The sequence below is a fragment of the Felis catus genome, chromosome E2 (genome assembly GCF_018350175.1).
Source record: "Felis catus isolate Fca126 chromosome E2, F.catus_Fca126_mat1.0, whole genome shotgun sequence".
NCBI lineage: Eukaryota > Metazoa > Chordata > Mammalia > Carnivora > Felidae > Felis > Felis catus.
This window is the reverse complement of record NC_058382.1, coordinates 33,652,934-33,672,117: the sequence shown is the minus strand read 5'-3', so window position 1 is coordinate 33,672,117 and position 19,184 is coordinate 33,652,934. Positions and strand designations below refer to the sequence as shown.

At 41.1% G+C, this 19,184-nt stretch overlaps 1 protein-coding gene across 2 annotated transcripts in view; it reads left to right on the top strand.

Annotated features, from left to right (window-relative positions):
- The window catches only part of BBS2 (Bardet-Biedl syndrome 2), a 32,662-nt gene extending 17,139 nt beyond the window's left edge, over window positions 1-15,523 (top strand). Inside the window, exons 8-18 of one of the 2 annotated variants that reach the window (XM_006941525.5) lie at window positions 457-592; window positions 837-976; window positions 2,103-2,244; window positions 2,332-2,503; window positions 3,140-3,269; window positions 4,615-4,746; window positions 5,232-5,369; window positions 6,248-6,360; window positions 13,392-13,540; window positions 14,248-14,369; window positions 14,981-15,523. In XM_006941525.5, the coding sequence (XP_006941587.1) occupies window positions 457-592; window positions 837-976; window positions 2,103-2,244; window positions 2,332-2,503; window positions 3,140-3,269; window positions 4,615-4,746; window positions 5,232-5,369; window positions 6,248-6,360; window positions 13,392-13,540; window positions 14,248-14,354 (1,359 nt within the window). In that variant the 3' untranslated portion in view covers window positions 14,355-14,369; window positions 14,981-15,523. Of the gene's footprint in view, window positions 1-456; window positions 593-836; window positions 977-2,102; window positions 2,245-2,331; window positions 2,504-3,139; window positions 3,270-4,614; window positions 4,747-5,231; window positions 5,370-6,247; window positions 6,361-13,391; window positions 13,541-14,247; window positions 14,737-14,980 lie in introns of those variants that run through there. The other variant, XM_003998052.6, reaches the window with a different exon arrangement.
- Window positions 15,524-19,184: the final 3,661 nt, after the last annotated feature.

Genomic DNA, 19,184 nt, shown 5'->3' with positions numbered 1-19,184 from the left:
TTCCAGCCCTGTGGGGTGTAGGTACAGTTATTTCCCTCAGGTTCTGCTTGTTCTTGACCTCCAGGTGAGGAGACCAAGCACAGAATGGTTAAGGGGCATTCCCAAGTTCCCACAGATAGTAAGTGGATATGTACTGCCAACCCATTCCTCCAAATGAAATATTATATAAAGGCCAATATGTAAAACAGCTTTCATTTAAAAAGAAGAAAGTACAGCTGGTTGTGTCCCCTTGGCCCCAGTGGTCATAAGGTGCCTCCTGAGAGGCCACAGGGCTCCATGGAGCACTCTTGAAAAACTGCTAGACTAGCTGACCTTTAAAGCTGACTTTAACTTTAAAATTGTGTGTGTGTGTGTGTGTGTGTGTGTCTGTGTGTGTGTGTGTGTGTGTGTGTGTGTGTGTGTGTGTGTTTTAAGCTACAGCATAAGCTATTTTTCAAGTTCTTGCTTTATTTTTAGGTCGATGCTAGAAGTGACCGAACTGGGGAGGTCATCTTTAAAGACAACTTTTCTTCTGCAGTTGCTGGTGTGCTGGAGGGAGATTACCGGATGGACGGTCACACACAGCTAATCTGCTGCTCCGTGGATGGGGAAAGTAAATTGGGACGGGAAAAAGCCTCAGAAAGCCAGGTTTTCAATTTGATTGGGTCAGAATGCCAGGAAATTCGTGTATACAGTGTTTGTATTGATACCCTCTCCTCCTAATAAATTCACCAAGTTGAGGAGATGAGAACTTAGGTTTTTGGTTTTTAAGATCGGACAACTGATGATTTGAAAGTAGGCCTGGCTATGCTGGGGTGTTCCTCAATCTGGTGAGGGTTTTTTTTTCTTTTGTTCAGTCCGGGGCTACCTGCCAGGCACAGCCGAGATGAGAGGCAACCTCATGGACACCAGCATAGAGCAGGACCTGGTCCGAGAGCTGAGTCAGAAAAAACAGAATCTGTTGCTGGAACTCCGTAACTATGAGGAAAATGCCAAGGTAGGCCCCCATGCTGAAGGGGACATGTCGTGTGAAAAGTTGGGGATTGCAAATGTGGAAGAAGACGGAGTATGGCATGGGCCCCGCGGGACTGCCTCCTGCCCACTGGCGGAAGCACGGATGGCCTCAGCCTTTGTGCTGGGGTCACAGTTGAGAGGGTGCGTATCCTTGAATCTGGAAGTCCCACCGCCGTGCACCTAAACTATAGAAATACTTGCACAAGCCCTCAAAGACCTTCACTGCAGCACTGTCTGTGGCAGTGAATGGTTGGAAGCAACAGAAATGTTGACCAGTCGTGGGGCGTGTGCTCAGGGCTGTTCAGCAGCCTGGAAGAATCAGGTATATGTACTCGGACTGATATGGAAGGGTATCTGTGGCATTACTGACTGAAAGAGTGCAAGAACAGTATGTACAGAATATCTGTCATCTTTTTCAAATATAAATAACAAAAAGGTGACAACTGCCAAACCTCTGTGAGTGTGCTTCCATGTGTGTGTTTGTGTGCGTGCGTGCGTGCATGTGTGTGTACCAAGTTGGCTGGAAGATAAGCTAGGAAGCCAGACTTTGATTTGTCCTGTCATGTGTGACTGTATTTGAATTTATTACACTAAGTGAATTTGTTTTGCTACTTTAAAAGAACAACACCAAAAAAACTTGTGAAAGGCACGGTGGGGAACAGCGGGCCCTACCCACAGGAAAGGATGGGGTATTTTTCCTTGGGAAGAGGCCGGGTAGAGTGAGGGAGTGCCAAGGAGGTGAGTCCTCTGAATTCTAAAGAATGGGATTAATATCAGATGATTGGGAGTTGGTCTTTTTTTTAAAGTTTTTATTTATTTGTTTTGAGAGAGCATGCAAGTGGGGGAGGAGCACAGAGAGAGAGAGAGAGAGAGAGAGAGAGAGAGAATCTCAAGTAGGCTCTGCACTATCAGCTTAGAGCCCCATAGGGGCCTTGATCCCACGAAGTGTGAGATCATGACCTAAGCCCAGATCAAGAGTTGGGCACTTAACCAGTTGAGCCACCCTGGCACCCCAGGGAGTTGGTTTTTGAAACCAAATAACCATATGATTTAAAATTGACATTAGTTCACTGTTTCGGTGACTGAGTCAGAAGTCGGATGTTTCGTAGGCTGAATTGAGTCCACTGAACGAGGCTGATGGTCCTCGGGGCGTCATCCCAGCCAACACCAAGCTGCACACCGCCCTCTCAGTCAGTCTGGGGCATGAGACCCAGCCTGCTCACGTGGAACTGTGCATTTCCACCTCTAACGGTAAGGAGTTACTTGGAGCTGGCACCTGTGGATGCCTATGCCTCCTGGGAGTGGTTCTGGAACTGCCGTTTTCTCTCTTCCTGGCAGACACCATCATCCGAGCAGTATTGATTTTTGCCGAGGGAATCTTCCTGGGTGAAAGCCACGTGGTACACCCCAGCATTCACAGCCTTTCCAGCTCCATCCGCATCCCAGTGACACCTCCCAAAGATGTCCCTGTGGATCTGCACTTGAAAACCTTCGTGGGTTACAGAAGCAGGTGACCCTTTGTTTCCAGCCAGCACTTAGAGGGAGGCAAGATGGGTGGATTTCCTACCATGCCGTGGATTTTGGGGGCGCCATTTTGATGATTCTACCCACCTAACCATGATTTCCCATGACCTTTCTTCCCTAATTTGAAATCTTTCAAAGATAAAAAATGAAGGCTATGTAACTTTAAGATGGTTGTTTCCTGGTTTTAGTCTGGTGATCTTATAACAACAAAAGTTACAAAAATATGTTTAACTGATGAATTTTCAACTTCTGGTTTTGGCCACTAAGACTACAGAGTTAGGATGTGCTTTCATATTAGGGTTATGTATAACCTCAGCTAGTGAAGGAATATCGCTACATTTGTGGAAGATAAAAGCCATTTCATATTTCTTTCAGGGTGTTTTAAACCCTTGGTGCGTGTATGTATATATGTATAAGACTCATGTTGTCTCTGATCCCAAACCCCATCACCGTAGTACTTGATCGTCAAGTTTTTTGGGTTTTTTTTTCCCTTCAGTAAAACCCATGAATAACAACTCAATGACCCAGCTAGTGATTTTATAGTTGTTATCTGGGCCTTGCATTTTGAAGTAATATTCCATGCAGCACATTTCTCATCTTGTGTTGCTTTGGTTGACCACAGCACCCAGTTTCATGTGTTTGAATTGACAAGACAGCTCCCCCGCTTCTCCATGTATGCGCTGACTGCCCCCCACGCTGCCACCGAGCCACTCAGCTACGTCAACTTTATCCTTGCGGAACGCGCACAGAGGGTGAGTCTGACTTTTTTCTTTCAATATTGTTGCCCCTTCAGCATCCTTTGGATGTTACTTAGAAGGGGAAATTGCATGAATGAGTTATTTGGTAGCAGTAATTACGACATGAAAGAGTCAGGTGAGTTTGGTGTTGGCTTATAACCTGTGACCAAAACACTGCGAAAATCTCTTCTCTCACTTTGAAAAAATACACCACCTTATTTACGTGAGCAGTCTTTAGTTGCAGATAAATTCTTACCAGCTTTTAATTGGTGTCTTTTTGCTGTCATGGCCTTGGTGTACTCGTCCTGACCCAGTGTTTCAGGAGGAACCTGCTTCGAATTGGAAAGAGGGTGGGAGTTTGAGCTGAGAACATTCTGGATTCAGATGCTACCTTAACTAGTTAAATTTTAGTGATTTTCTTAGTGCTGTCAGCCCTCACCAGTCTGAGCCTCAGTTCCCTTATCTCTAAGTGAGGCTAGTCCCACCTCACAGGGGGCCCTGCAGATCACATATTTGGTGTGACAGTACCTTGTAAAGTGTAAAGGACTAATGCCAGTGGCCTTTAACCTTGGCTGGACTCCGGAAATCTTAGGGAGGCTTTTTAGTCATGTAGATTCTTAGGTTCTTATGTGGTCAGGGTTCCCATGACCTTTACTTCCCTAATTTGAAATCTTTCAAAAATAATAAATGAAGGCTATATAAGTTTAAGATGGTTATTTCCTGGTTTTAGTCTGATGATCTTATTATGACAAAAAGTTACATAAATGTGTTTAACGGATGAATTGTCAACTTCTGGTTTTGGCCACTAAGACTACAGAGCTAGGATGCACTTTTATATTAGGGTTATGCATAACCTCAGCTGGTGAAGGAATACCGCTGCATTTTACATGCTGCTGGTCACCATTATTGTTACGAATATTAAAACTTATTTTTTACTTATGTGGCTGTATCTCTGTGTCTGTGCTGTGTGTGTGCATGCATACTTCATTTACCTTTTTTTTTTAAAGGATAGAGTGGAATAGTTTTAAGCAGACTACATCATCAAGAGTATAGCCACAGAAGAGCTACAGTGTAAACAGGCTTAGCACCATACCCGGTTGTTTCTACAATCCATATAAGATTATGTCTACACTGAAAATGCTATAAAGTCATGCATGCTGTGGGGCCAAACATAATTATGAATGTTACTTAAGATCATGTATGAGGTGGGAAAAAGGAGTGTGATTAGTGTTTTCTTGGTGGGAGGGGGTGTGAAGTATAATTGTTTTTTAAACAAGCAGTAAATCTAGAAAGAAAGGTAATTCTTAAGAATGACTATACTTTAAAAATGGAAGTTCATTTCATCCTATTCATTTTTAAGGTTGTTATATGGCTCAACCAGAACTTTCTGTTACCAGAAGACACTAACATTCAAAATGCTCCATTTCAAGTGTGTTTCACGTCCTTACGGAATGGTGGCCAGCTGTATATAAAAATCAAGCTTAGTGGAGAGGTAACGTTTACTGTCACAGGCATAGATTTCCTGTGTAATGTTTACCATTCAGTGCAAAGTGAGGTGGGTGGTGATATCAAGGTTGTAAAACTGCATGTTTCAACGTAGTCTGTTAGTGTTAAAAGTGTCAATCGTTTTAGACACTGGGGTATAATCTAGAAGGTGGTTTTCTGTCTTCCTCCATCCTTCCCTTCAGCACTCCCTTGTCTAATTTGGGAAGGATTGGGGATACGGAGGTGAACAAAAAACATTTTCAACGTTTGAATGATTTTGTTGTTTAGTTTAGAAGGCCAGAGGATTGATCTTTTAGCCTGCTGCTAAAATTTATAATTTCCTTCAGGGCTAACACCTATCTGATTCATCACCACATATAAATTTAGGTTCAATAAATGTGTTGAATATGGGGAAATTCAGGTAGTGTTTTAGCTAAGTTTCTCTTTAATATCTGAAGATGCTAAGCTTGTCTCTTATTTTCCCCTGGATAGATCACCGTAAATACTGATGATATCGACTTGGCTGGTGACATCATCCAGTCGATGGCATCATTTTTTGCTATTGAAGACCTTCAGGTAGAAGCAGATTTCCCGGTTTACTTTGAGGAGTTACGAAAGGTGCTAATTAAGGTGAGGGCACCCGGCGGCTGCATTTGTGAGAACGTGGTAGTCCCATGACATTTGAAATGTGTCTCGGAAGATGATACCACAAATGTGTGTATGTTACAGGATAGCCAAGTTCTTTGTTTTTTTTAAACGTTTAGTTATTTTTGAGACAGAGAGACAGAGCATGAACGGGGGAAGGCCAGAGAGAGAGGGAGACACAGAATCTGAAACAGGCTCCAGGCTCTGAGCTGTCAGCACAGAGCCCGACGCGGGGCTCGAACTCACGGACTGCGAGATCATGACCTGAGCTGAAGTCGGATGCTTAACCGACTGAGCCACCCAGGCGCCCCTGGATAGCCATGTTCTAAAGAATTTTTGAAAATTGTTACAGTTGAATTAGTTTGAGAGGGCCCACTAGTTAAAGGGTTTCTTTTATAAAGGTGAGGGGTTTAGCTCCTGACCACCCTGCTTTCTTTGTTTGGTTTACAGTTAAACAAACGTCATATTAACCTTTTCCTTTGCTAGCCACTCATCTTATCTCTTGTATTCACCTTGCTCTTTGGTTTAGTGCTTTCCAACAACCCAAATCCAAAAGAAAAAAGGATAGTGACTGGTCCTCAGTTATAACTGCATTCTCACCCCAGATCTCTCAAATGTTAATATGCATGTTGCTAGGGCTCCCGGTGGAGAGGTCCAGATGGAGTGTCATCTTGAGTGCGGGAGGTGGTATAGACTGATAACTCATTGGTGAGGTGAAACCGTGGGGGAGAGTCGAGATGGTGTAGGTGAACAGGGTAGAGAGGTATCTGCCTCTGTGTGTGGCAGATAGTGTCTTCTCAATCTGACTAATTTTCAAGGAGTCTGTGAGGTCTTTTTCATTCCTGAGTGTTCGTGGTCTCCAGGTGGATGAATATCATTCAGTGCATCAGAAGCTCAGTGCGGAGATGGCCGATAATTCTAACCTGATTCGAAGTTTGCTGGTCCGAGCTGAGGATGCGCGTCTGATGAGGGACATGTGAGTATTTACCTGACAGGTGCGAGTTTAAAAATGTCAGCAATACGGAGTAACAGCTCTCAAATGCTGCTGGTAGGAGTGCACATTGGTACAGTGACTTTGAAAAATAACTTGGCATCATCAGTGAAGTTGAATATATATATTCCCTGTGACCCGGGAATTCTACTCCCGGTTTATAACCTAGAAACACTTCTGCGCATCTACACCAGGATGTTTGTACGAGAATGTTCTTGAGGCATTGCTCATAAGAATCCCAAAGTGGAAACAGTCCACAAAGTGCCATCAACAATGTGATGGCTAAATTATAATATAGTCGTACCATGAAATATGACATCTTATCTCCATGACATATGACAACATGGACAAATCTTACAGGCATAAGGGAAATTGAAAGAAGTAAGATTCAAAAGAACGTGTACAAAATGCTTCCTTTTATGTACTTTGGAAACAGACAACACTAAAAAGTGTATCATGTGGGAAGCATACATAGGTGAAGAAGATGTAAGGAAACGTAGCGAAGACATTACCACATAAGACAGTATTTTCTGTCAGGGGAGGAGGGACTGTGTTCAGAAAGAGCCCATTGGGAAGCTTCCGGGTTGCGGCAATGTTCTGTTTCTGGACCTGGTTAATAAACATTTGTTGTGTGAACTATTCCGAATGTGTTTTACATTTTACAATAAAACAGTTAAAAAAAAAAACACAAAGATGTGCAGGTCTAGCTTCTTGCAGAATTTGTCTCGGCACTAAAGTACTAAGGTGGATAGAGTAAGACACCAGGGATGGATGAAGTTTGTGTACTTTAGAGGCAAGGGTTCACCCAGGGTGCCGCTTAGGCTTTTTCTGAAAGGCCTGAATTATCGGCATACGTTAACATGGTGTTGCTCAGAAGTAAGTGATTTTAAAAGAATTAACATTGTTGAAAGTTTCAGACACATACAAAAGTAGGTGAGTTAATACAGTGATTTCCTATACCCCCGCCACCTGGCTTCAGTCCTGGTCACCCCCTGGCCCATCCTGCTTTATCGCCGCGCTCACCTTCTTCCTCTCCCACGCACTGGACTATCTTGAAGCCAATTCCAGACATCATATCCTTTCGGCCATAAATATTTCAGACAGTGAGCCTTTGAAATACACTAACCACAATACCATTATCACATTTAGAAAAATGTAAAATAATTTCTTTTTTCTTGTTTTATTTTGTTTTAATGTTTTATTTATTTCTGAGAGAGAGCCAGATGCGGGGCTCCAACTCACAGGCCATGAGATCATGACCTGAGCCGAAGTTGGATGCTTAACTGACTGAGCCATCCAAGCACCCTGTAAAATAATTTCTTAATATCACCAAATAACTTGCTCAGTGTTTAATTTCCCCAGTTGTCGCACGTGAGCGCACGTGCGCATGTATGTTTTAAATTGGTTTGTTCAAGCAAAGACCAAAGATTAAGTCTCTTTTAGGGGCACCTGGGTGGCTCAGTCGGTTAAGTGTCTGACTTTGGCTTAGGTCGTGATCTTGGGGTTTGTGGGTTCGAGCCCTGCATCGGGCTCTGTGCTGACAGTTCAGAGCCTGGAGCCTGCTTCAGATTCTGTGTTTCTGTCTCTCTCTGCCCCTCCCCCGCTCACGCTCTGTCTCTCTCTGCCTCTCAAAAACAAATAAACATTAAAAAAATTAAAAAAAAAAATTAAGTCTCTTTTAATCCACATGTTGCTTAGTCTTTTTTATTCTTTTTCCCAGCCCTCTCCCTCTTTTGTGGTGTCCCATTTTGGATTTTGCTGATTGCATCCTTGTGATAATGTTTAGTAGTATTCTTGTCCCCTGGATTTCTGTCAAAATGGTAGTTAGATGCAGAGGGTTGGTTAGACTCAGGTTCAACTTTTTGGCAAGAATAGTTCATAAGTGGTGTTGTGTACTTCTACGTGGGAGCATATAATGCCTGGTTGTATCTTTCTATTCTGTTGCCAGTCGTTGATGATCATTACGTAGATCCATTATTTCTTTAGGAGTTTGCAAAACAGTGATATTCTAATTCTGTTATTTTTTTCTTCATTTTTAGCAAAATACTTCTATGAAGCATAACATTCCTTTACGAATTAATGATTATTTTGCTCCCTGAGGTACAGTTTGTAAGGATTATTTATCAGCTTTAAGCTAATGAGTTGGTTCTCTAGCATCTCTGTGCTAACCAGTGAAATTTTTAAATCCTTATAAACTCATATATTTTAACATATTTAACGTGCTCAGTCCATTTTAGTTACTCTGTATAATGGCCAAATTGTCCTGTCTTAGGCCACTGGAAACCTTTCAGGTTGGCTACAGCTACCTTTGGACATAGCCAGTTTTTCTGTTAGGTCCTTGTTTTCTTGTACAAAATATTTTAGGCTTATCTGGTACATCTTTCTGAATCTGGAAGCAGCCATTTCTTTAAGGAGTCTTGGTTACTTTTAGTGGGAATTGGTATTTAGAGATTATAGTCTGTGCATGAGAGGTGCCCATTGCCTCTGGGCGGTTACTGTTTCTGGACTTTTCAATGGGTAGAACCAGGAAATGTATATATTTTTATTGTGAGACTATCATGAGTTCATTCTATTTCCACTTCAGATTTATGAATGCGGGCTCTTAGTTTTTATTTTAAAGTAGATCTCTTCTTTCTCACATTGAAAAATCTTGGTTCTAACCAGTATCAACGTGACTGTTTGCTAGTATAATACCAGTGTGACTGATGAATAGTATCAACATCAACAATATGAGTGCTGAAAACAGTAAAAACTTTTTTTTCTAGTTTTTTTTTTTGTGTCTTTAGAGTATATTCCAGTAGGGATTTTTAGTCAAGTTATTGTATCTGAAATACTTCCCCCCTTTTTGGTTATGCCACAAATTTATCTACAGTTAGGTTCACTTGGTTCATTTTGCTTTTGGTCTTGGGAGAATTGGCATTTTTTTTCTTTTGGGTTTAATTTTATTACACATTTATTAAAACTTTTATATAGTCAGCTCTATAAAACAATATGCAGAAGAGTCTAACTTTTCTCAGTTGGCTCAGGGTCTGACTTTGGCTCAGGTCATGATCTTGCGGTTCACGAGTTTGAGCCCCGCATCAGGCTCTGTGCTGACAGCTCAGAGCCTGGAGCCTGCTTTGGATTTGGTGTCTCCCTCTCTCTGCCCCTCCCCTGCTTGTGCTCTGTTTCTCTCTCTCTCAAAAATAAAAACATTTAAAAAATTTAAAAAAGTGTCCAACTTCTCATTCCTGTCACCTTCATCCTATTCCCTCCCTTTCGCTATAAATAACCAGTCAAAATTTGAATACACACACACACACACACACACACACACACACACACACACACTCATCTTCTGACTCTATAGATAGATCATAGCATGTTATTACTCTTTCCTGCCTGGTGTTTTACAATTAAAAATATGGTGCTCACTGCATAGTCACACACAGAAATACTATTCATTGTATTTACGGCTGTGCAGCACTCATGCTCTGGGTGTTTGTTCAGCCAGTTCCCTCCATTTGGATTGCTCTTTTGCTCTTATGGATAATGTTGCAGCGCATAGCTTTGTTATATTGTCTTTTCATATTTTTGCCGAGATACCTTTGGGAACAAGTCCTGAAATGGAATTGCCAGGATAAATGATAAATGCGTATAGAATTTTGCAAGATATTGCCAAATTCTCTTCCATTAGGTGTTCTGTCATTTTGCATTCTCAGAAGTAATGTATGAGAGTGCCTGTTTCTCTTCAGCCTTGCCAATGGAGTATGTTGGCACACTCTTGGGTTTTTACCAGTTCAGTGGGTGAGAAGTGGTCTCATTGTGGTTTTAATTTTCATTTGTTTTATTGCGAGCAGTGTTGAGCATCTTTTCATTGTTTTAAGGGCCATTGGCTTTTCTTTTTGTGTGTGAACTGTTTATCTTGTCTGTTTATGTATTAGGTTTATTAATCCTTTATCTGTGAGAAGAAATGCATATTTTCCCCCAGGTTTTCATTTGTATTTGTCCTTTGCTTATTAGATTTTTAACAATTTATTTTTAGGGAGCCTGGGTGGCTGGCTCAGTGGGTTAAGCGTCCAGCTTCAGCTCAGGTCATGATCTCATGGTTCGTGAGTTCAAGCCCCACGTTGGGCTTTGTGCGGACAGCTCAGAGCCTGGAGCCTGCTTCAGATTCTGTGTCTCCCTCTCTCTGCCTCTCCCCACTCAAGCTGTCTCTCTCTCCCAAAACTAAACATTAAAAAAAAAAAACTCAGAAAAAAAATATGTAAGTGCCCTGGTTAAAATAAAGGATATTATTTAAAAAATAAAATTTATTTTTGGTTTTGCCACGTAGAAGTTTTAAGAAAACTTTATGTAGTCAAATTGGCTAGTCTTTTCCTTAAACTTCTACACCGAATTCAGAGTAATTAACCTATTTTTTTAATACCTGTATGTTTTCCTCTTTTACATTTAAATCCCTGTTTCAGTTGGAGTTTATCCTGGTTTTCAGCATAACAGTGATAAGTTCAGTTTTCTCTTTTTCTGCGCTGTTTCAATACGCCTCCTTTAAAAGTCCATTTCCCACTGATTTGAGATACCTTTATCATGCATCATGTTTCCACATGCACTTGGGTCTATTTCTGGATTTCCTATCCAGTTTTCTTGGTCTGTCTTGCTCTTCATTTGGGAGTGCCATTCTTTTCCTTACTTTGTGTGGGAAGTGCTTTGTATGTTACCTGGTGTGGCTAGGTTGCTCTTCCTTTTCATGGTTTTCCTGGCTGCTTGTGCTTGTCTTTTCCAGTGAACTTTATCACCAGGTTTTTTAGCTCCAGAGAAAAAAGATAAGTGTTTTTACTGGGATCATGTTAAGTTTCTTAACTTGATCTGACGTTGTTACAAGGATGTTCAGTCTTACTAAGAGCACGCTCTGTCTTTATGTGTTCAAGTCATGTTGTAGGTCTTTCGTATAGGTATCAGACTTTCTTGTTAAGTTTGTGCCTATTTTATTTTTGCAGTTGTAAATAGGATCTTTCTTCCACATTATATCTTGTTGTTTTTTTTTAGTGTTTATTTTTGAGAGAGAGAGAAGAGAGAGCAAGCAAGGGAGGGGCCGGGGGGGGGGGAAGGGAGGGAGACTGGGAGACAAGGATCTGAAGCAGGCTCTGTGCTGAGAGCGCAGAGCCTGATGCAGGGCTCAAACTCATGAACCTGAGATCATGACCTGAGCCCAAGTTGGACACTTAACTGATGAGCCACCCAGGTGCCCCTATATTTTTGTTTTTGTTTTTTGTTTTTTTTGAGTATATGAACACCGCTGATTTTTGTATATTGATTTGGTAATCTACTACTTTACCAAATTATGTTACAGTTTTTCCAGATGTAAAATTGCATCCTTTGTAAATCGAGACTGGTTTGCCTCTTTGTAATTTGTTTTCTTCCCATTATATTCTTTGAGGTATATTAGGTTTCTGCTTTTTCTGGCCAGCTACCTCTAGGGCCCCTGTTTAACTCTGTCTCTGGCTTTTTTTTTTCTTTTTCAGTCAGAGAGCTATTGTTGGCCTTAGGCATTTGACTGCTAAAATGGAGGAAAGTGACCACCAACCTCTAAATTCCATTTTTCCTGAATTATTTATATTTCAGTTAGAGGCTCTCAGATGTATCTGTTTTATTTTTTAAAGCCAGTTTAGTTGATATATAATTTACTATATCCACGCAGAAAATTCACCCTTTTAAGGTTTACAGTTCAGTAAATTTTGAGAAACACGTATAACCGTGTTGCTGCTACCACAGTCAAGATGTAGAATATTTCCATCGCCCTTTTGTCTCTCTGCATCAGTATCTCTCCTAACCTCTAGCCCCTGGCCATCACTGATCTGATTTTTCTCCCTGTGGTTTTTATCTTTTCCAAAATGTCACATAAATGGAATCATATAGTATAGGCCTTTTGAGCCTGGCTTCTTCCACTTACCTTAATGCCTTTGAGATGGATCCATGTTGTTGCATGTGTCAGTAATTTGTTCTTTTTTTATTGCTGGGCATAGTACTGTTCCACTGAATGGATATACCGTATTTTGTTTATCCACTCACCAATTAATAGACATTTGAGTTGTTCCATATTTCAGTGATTTTGAATAAAGCTACTACAAACATTTGCATACAGTTTTTTTATAGACATGTTTTCATTTATTTTGGGTAAATACTTGATAATGGTATTTCTGGGTCATTTGGTAAGTGTATGTTTAACCTCCTAAGAAACTTCGCAGTCATTTCACAAAGTAGCTGTACATTTTGCATTCCCATCAGCAGTGCGGGAGAGTTCTAGTCATTCCACATCCTTATCAGCATTTGGCTTTATCAGTTTATTTTATTTTAATCATTTTCATTGTGTAGTAATATCTCATTGTGGTTTTAATATTATGCCTTTGTTTTTAGTTTTTAGTTTATTTTACTTAATGTTTATTTATTTTTGAGAGAGAGAGAGAGACAGCACAAGTGGGGGAGGGGAGAGAGAGAGGGAGACAGAATCTGAAGCAGCTCTAGGCTCTGAGCTGCCAGCACAGAGCCCGATGCGGGGCTTGAACTCACGAACCGGCTCATGACCTGAGCCGAAGTCGGACACTTAACTGAGCCACCCAGGCGCCCCTTTATGCCTTTGTTTTTAAAACCTTGATGAAATTTGAAGTTGAATTTACCAGTTGTCTAAAAATATTAAGAATAAGGTCACTTTTGCCCAATGAATATTAATCAGAAGCTGTGAAGCCAGCTTACTGCCTTGCCTACTTTTCTTTACTCACCCACCCAGCGGGCGTTTATTAATTGTTGGTTCCTAAATTCAAACAAACCATGGACCAATAAACAAGAAAGGCCATTTGTGTTCTATTTATTTGGAGGAAATAGAATATGTTGATGGAAACTTTCTCAATGTTGTCAAAGCAAACATTTCAAAGCTAAAAAAACTGGTGTCTTTATGTACGTAAGAAGTTTACAGGTTTTCTCGTGTAAGCCTGCCATATTGGGGTATGATGAGGTTCATACACTGATGTTGATTTACACAGGAAAACCATGAAGAATCGCTACATGGAACTGTACGACCTTAATAAAGACTTGCTAAATGGATACAAAATTCGCTGTAACAATCACACAGAGCTACTGGGGAACCTCAAAGCAGTAAATCAGGCCATTCAAAGAGCAGGTCGTTTGCGGGGTAAGTCTCTTTTTGTAGCACCCTAAGTAGTCTGTGATTTTGGGGTGAGAACCATTAGAGGTAGTGGTGGCTTCAAGAATTCATATTGGGGCCGAGAGCGGCACACCTGTAACACTCAGCTCAGTGGAAGCCACTTGACCTTGGCTGGCCTGTTTGGCTTTAGTCAGTCTGCAGACTTCAGAGGCAGGAAAACTTTCAGCGCCTTTTCTTAGGTCTTGCTGTGTCTTCCAAGAAAAACCTAGCGACATATACCCCAAAGGAAAACCTCAAATATACCTATTTTTTTAAAAAGAGAGGCTGAAAATTAATGAGCTAAGTATCCAACTTTAAAATTTAGACAAAGAGTAATAGAATAAACCAAAAGCAGCCGAAATATAGCCAGAGATTTAGACCTGAAATCTGCTGTTTGGGTCAGTGCTTTGACCTTCTTTTAGAAATAACCTTTGCTAGGTAGATAGAAGCTTTGATTCTTTTCTATAGAACCGACTTCATTTCTAGGTTGTAGATGGTCTGTAGGTGTGGTTTGTGATAAATTCCCTCACAAAGATACCTTTTTTAGGGAGTGGTAAGATAAATCAGTTAAATTTGCACACCATATATCTCTTTTCTTCCCTGGTTTTATGCTGTTTTAAAGCTGGCCTCTGATTTATAATGTCACTTTGAATGATCTTTTGGATTGTACTGATTGGATGTTTCATCCTACACAGTTGGAAAACCAAAGAACCAGGTGATCACTGCTTGTCGGGATGCAATTCGAAGCAACAACATCAACATGCTGTTCAGAATCATGCGCGTGGGGACAGCTTCTTCTTAGGAAAGGAAACAATAGGTAATGAAGTTCCTAAAAAGTGTTTTTCCCTAAAATTCTAGGCTAGTTTGCTTTGGATTATATCCCGGTGACCCCAGGTGCTAAGAATGGTAACAGCCATGGTGAGTGGTACAAATGTAAGACAACGCTCTGCATCTGAAAAGCGTATCCACTTGCTATTTTTAAAATCAGCGGCAGTAACCCAATAATACTAGGTTTGTGTAGAGTGGGTGAACACTTTGAACACTTTGAAATGTTAGCGCTTCAAAGTCCAGTTTTTCTGTATGTATGTATGTATGTAAAGTTGGCATATAGATACATCTTTTTCCTTGAAATTGTAATTGAATTTGTAATTAACTTTCTTTTTCATTAAAACTTAAGAGTCACACTTTGTGTTGACCATAAAATCACCACTGTATTAGAATTACATAAACCATTTTTACTGTGTGGAGGAAAACACAAGCATGAATATTCAATTTGTGTGCCTTATCACTGAAAGGGGGGTGGGTGTAAACAACAGATTTGCATTAAGGGAGTCAGTTGAGGGTGATCTGTTGTTAGAGTAATGTTAGCTACTGAAACTAATAGACCTCAAAATTTATCATGACCCATTTATTTCTTCTTTATGTTAGGATTTCTCCATAGTTACTCAGGGACCCAGCTTCCTGTGATCATTCAGCCCTGTCATCCTCTAGAGCAGCCTTTCCCTGAGTTCTCTAGAGAAAGAAGTTTCAGGAAATCAGTTCGGGTGACAATTTTCACATTCATCGCATACAGTGAAAACCTGATGGCACAGGAACCCTGTTGGAGAAGGGCTGTCCTAAGGCCTTACAGGTATTTATATCCCAGTCAGTAGAAAAGGGAAAGCTTTTATCAAAGCTGTGATCTGGAAATAGCACATTATCATTTCCACTCATGCTCCTTTAGCTAACATGGCCACACCTCACTGCAGAGAGGCAAGGAAGAGAAAGCTGGTGTTTGTGCCAACAGCTAGCAACTCCTTCCCTCAGAGTGAAACTTTTGCCTTAAGGTAGATTCTGGGACTGGTTTAATGTTTAAAACATTTGTCATAATGTGGCTGTTGTTGAAAGCGCTGCTGTAAACATTGGGGTAGAAGTGCCCCTATGAATCAGCACTCCTGTATCCTTTGGATAAATTCCTGGTAGTGCTATTACTGGGTTGTAGGGTAGTTCTGCTTTTAGTTTTTTGAGGAATGGAAAGAGCCCGAATGTCCATCAACTGATGAATGGATAAAGAAGACGTGGTTTATATATACAATGGAATACTACTTGGCAATGAGAAAGAATGAAATCTTGCCATTTGCAACAATGTGGATGGAACCGGAGGATATTATGCTGAGTGAAATAAGTCAGAGAAAGACAGATATCATGTTTTCACTCATGTGAAATTTGAGAAACTTAAGACCATGGGGAAAGGGAAGGGGAAAAACAGTTTAGAGAGGGAGGGAGACAAACCATAAGAGACTCTTAAATACAGAGAACAAACTGAGGGTTGATGGGGGGGGGGGTTGTGGGGAGAGGGGAAAATGGGTGATGGGCATTGAGGAGGGCACTTGTTGGGATGAGCACTGAGTGTTGTATGTAAGCGATGAATCATGGGAATCTACTCCCAAAGCCAAGAGCACACTGTATACACTGTATGTTAGCTAACCTGATAATAAATTATATTTTAAAAAAATAAAAAAATAAAACATTCATCGTTTTCACATCTTTTTTTTTATTTTTTTATTTTTTTAAATTTTTTTTTTCAACGTTTATTTTTATTTTTGGGACAGAGAGAGACAGAGCTTGAACGGGGGAGGGGCAGAGAGAGGGGGAGACACAGAATCGGAAACAGGCTCCAGGCTCTGAGCCATCAGCCCAGAGGCCAATGCGGGGCTCGAACTCACAGACCGTGAGATCGTGACCTGGCTGAAGTCGGACGCTTAACCAACTGCGCCACCCAGGCGCCCCTCATCGTTTTCACATCTTAACAGCATTCCTAAGTAGCGGGGAAGTGAAGCCATCCTCTTGTGGTAAATTAATTTTGAATGACCTCTTCTATTTCTGAAGTGGGAGCTTTGTGGAATCCTAATTTTTATGAGACTGTGCCCTATAATACCTTTATTTTGCATTTTCAATTTATAAGCTCAAAAGACCCATATATGCTGTGTTCTTTTTTCATAATCCCTGGAGTAGAAAAACATCTTACAGGTGCTTCAAAGGTGAGGAAACTGAGGTGTGGGGATTAATTATTTGCCAGAGTCACAGAGCTACTGGCAAAATTCGAGTCCTACTCTTTTCTTTTTCTATCATGACCATAATCTAACCTGTAGCTTTTGGGATTAAAATCTCTAGTTGGTGTTGGTTTTAATTGCATGACACTACTCATTTTTAGGGATCCTAATAATCTCACCAAAGGTCATTCTGTTGTTCTTCAGCCAAAAAACTTCCTTCTTAGACCTAAAAATACTCACGGCAAGTCTTGAAGGGGCTGACCTGCAGTAAGATAGCTTTACATAGCCCTGACTTACAGGTTAAAATAGGTTATTTTCACAATAATTTGATCCTCTTGATAGTAGTTATTTCAGCTCAGGCACAATGTTTTCTAGAGTCTCACAGCTTGGTGAGTCGTGGTGTGGGTTTGAAACCAAGGAGCCGTGGCCCCTCCTGCTATTCCAGACTGTTCCCAGTCATGTAAAGACTGGATCAGGTGAAAATGTTCATAAAACTTTCTACCATCTGTTTCCTCTCAGAAGTCACCGTGTTCAACTTAAGGATGAGAAAAATGGTTATCAATTATTTCTGTTTTGTTGTCACATGTTTCTATCCTGATAGAATCTGAGTGCCTTCTAAAATGTCACGGCTTAAGCTCTATTTTGTTGCTGAATTTTATTGAAGCTTTAAGTGAACACTGAGCTTTCATTTAAAAGCTGACCTCGGGGGGCACCTGGGTGGCTCAGTCAGTTGAGCGTCCGACTTTGGCTCAGGTCATGATCTCATGGCTCATGAGTTCGAGCCCCACGTCGGGCTGTGTGCTGACAGCTCAGAGCCTGGAGCCTGCTTCATTTTTTGGGTCTCCCTCTTTCTCTCTGCTCTTCCCCCGCCCACACTCTTGTCTCTCAAAAATAATAAATAAAAATGTTAAAAAATTAAAAAAAAAAAAAAGCTGATCTTGGGGCCAGGGTTCGGATCCCGTGTTTGGCTCTGTGCTGATGGTGTGGAGCCTGTCTCCATGTCTCTCTGCCCCTCCCCTGCTTGCTCTCTCTCTCTCAAAAATTAACATTAAAAAAAAAAAAAGCTGATCTTGAGGATTCTGGGATCTGGGAGAAAGCTTTTTAGTCATTTTTTAAGCATCCTTTTAAATAAAGTCACCCTGCCCACATCCAGATTAAGGTACTCTATATTTTTTATTTTTATTGTTTTTAAAGTTTATTTACTGAGAGAGGGAGAGAGAGAATCCCAAGCAGGCTCTGCGCTGTCAGCACAGAGTCTGATGTGGGGCCTGATCCCCACAAACTGTGAGATCATGACCTGAGCCGAAATCAAGAGTTAGACGCTAAACTGACGGAGCCACCCGGGCACCTCGGTACTCAATATTTTAGAGAGTATGGTTTTTATCATTTCCCACCATGTCTGCCTATCCACATACATCAAGGCTCAGCTCAAATGCTCTCTCCTCAAGAGACCCTTCCCCTCCCATGTCTATTCTTTAACCCTTATTACATTCTGTGTTTAGGTAAATGTTAATCCTCCACTGAGAACAGGGGCTGCGTCTCAATCACCTTTCTCCTCCCAGTGGTGCCGAGCCAGTGCCCCGAGCACAGAGAGGCACCCGCTGCTTTCCGTGGAATCGCCTGCCTTTAGTCAGCCCATCTGTGGCTTCAAAAATCAAAGAACTAGGGACTTTACAATTATGCAACCCTAGAAGTGCTTTACAAGGATGATTTCTAACATTATTTATGTTTCAAATTTTATAATTAGCAGTTGCAGATCTGCCAGTGCAGAGTCCTGTGATCACAGAACTAAATTATCTCCACTTTTCACTTTGAAACTAAAGTACAGTAAGACACCCATTGCAGCTTGGTGTTTTGCATTTTGCCTCTTTCCCATCTGGCCCCTGCCCACACTAGATGCTGTAGCTCCTGACTCATCTTTTTATTTGTATGGAACAGAAATCTGCTTTTCCTAAAACGATGCCACATGGACAATTCCCAAGTAGTTTTCAGAGCTGTCTATGTGGACTGATTTTGCATCAATCAGAGAAGGAAATCTTGTGTTTCTGCGGGAATATTCTGTTCATTAGGGCTGGAGAGCCTGCCTCTGGTGTCACAAAGGGTGACCCTTTTAACAGGGTTTGTATTTTCTCACTCAGTTCGAGTAATATATGAGTAAGTACATAATGGTATTGAAGAGACCCTGGCAGCCAGAACTCCTAGCTGAAGAAATGCTGGTCTAGGAAAGGTAGCCCAGGCATTGATTTTTTTTTTTTTTTCCTCATTGCGGAAAAGAAACCACCACATTCAGTAGAGTTTGGAAGGTGGTTGGTGAGCAGTAGGAAAGCCAAGTTCAAAACCAGGTTAAGAAACAGCCCCTTTCTCTTCTAGGCTTCATTTTCCACATCTTTAAAACAGTGTACTGAAGTTAGATTATTATAGGGTTCTTCCTTGAACGTTTTATTTTTCCTCCTAACAGAAATGCTAATATGCTGTCCAAATAACTACGAAAATGTTCTTAATGTCCGTCATTATTAACACTTAAAGGGGATTTGTTCTGGGGGGTTGACCTTACGCAGCTCTAGGAAGTGGCAGAGCAGTCTCTGTGAGGCACATTGTCT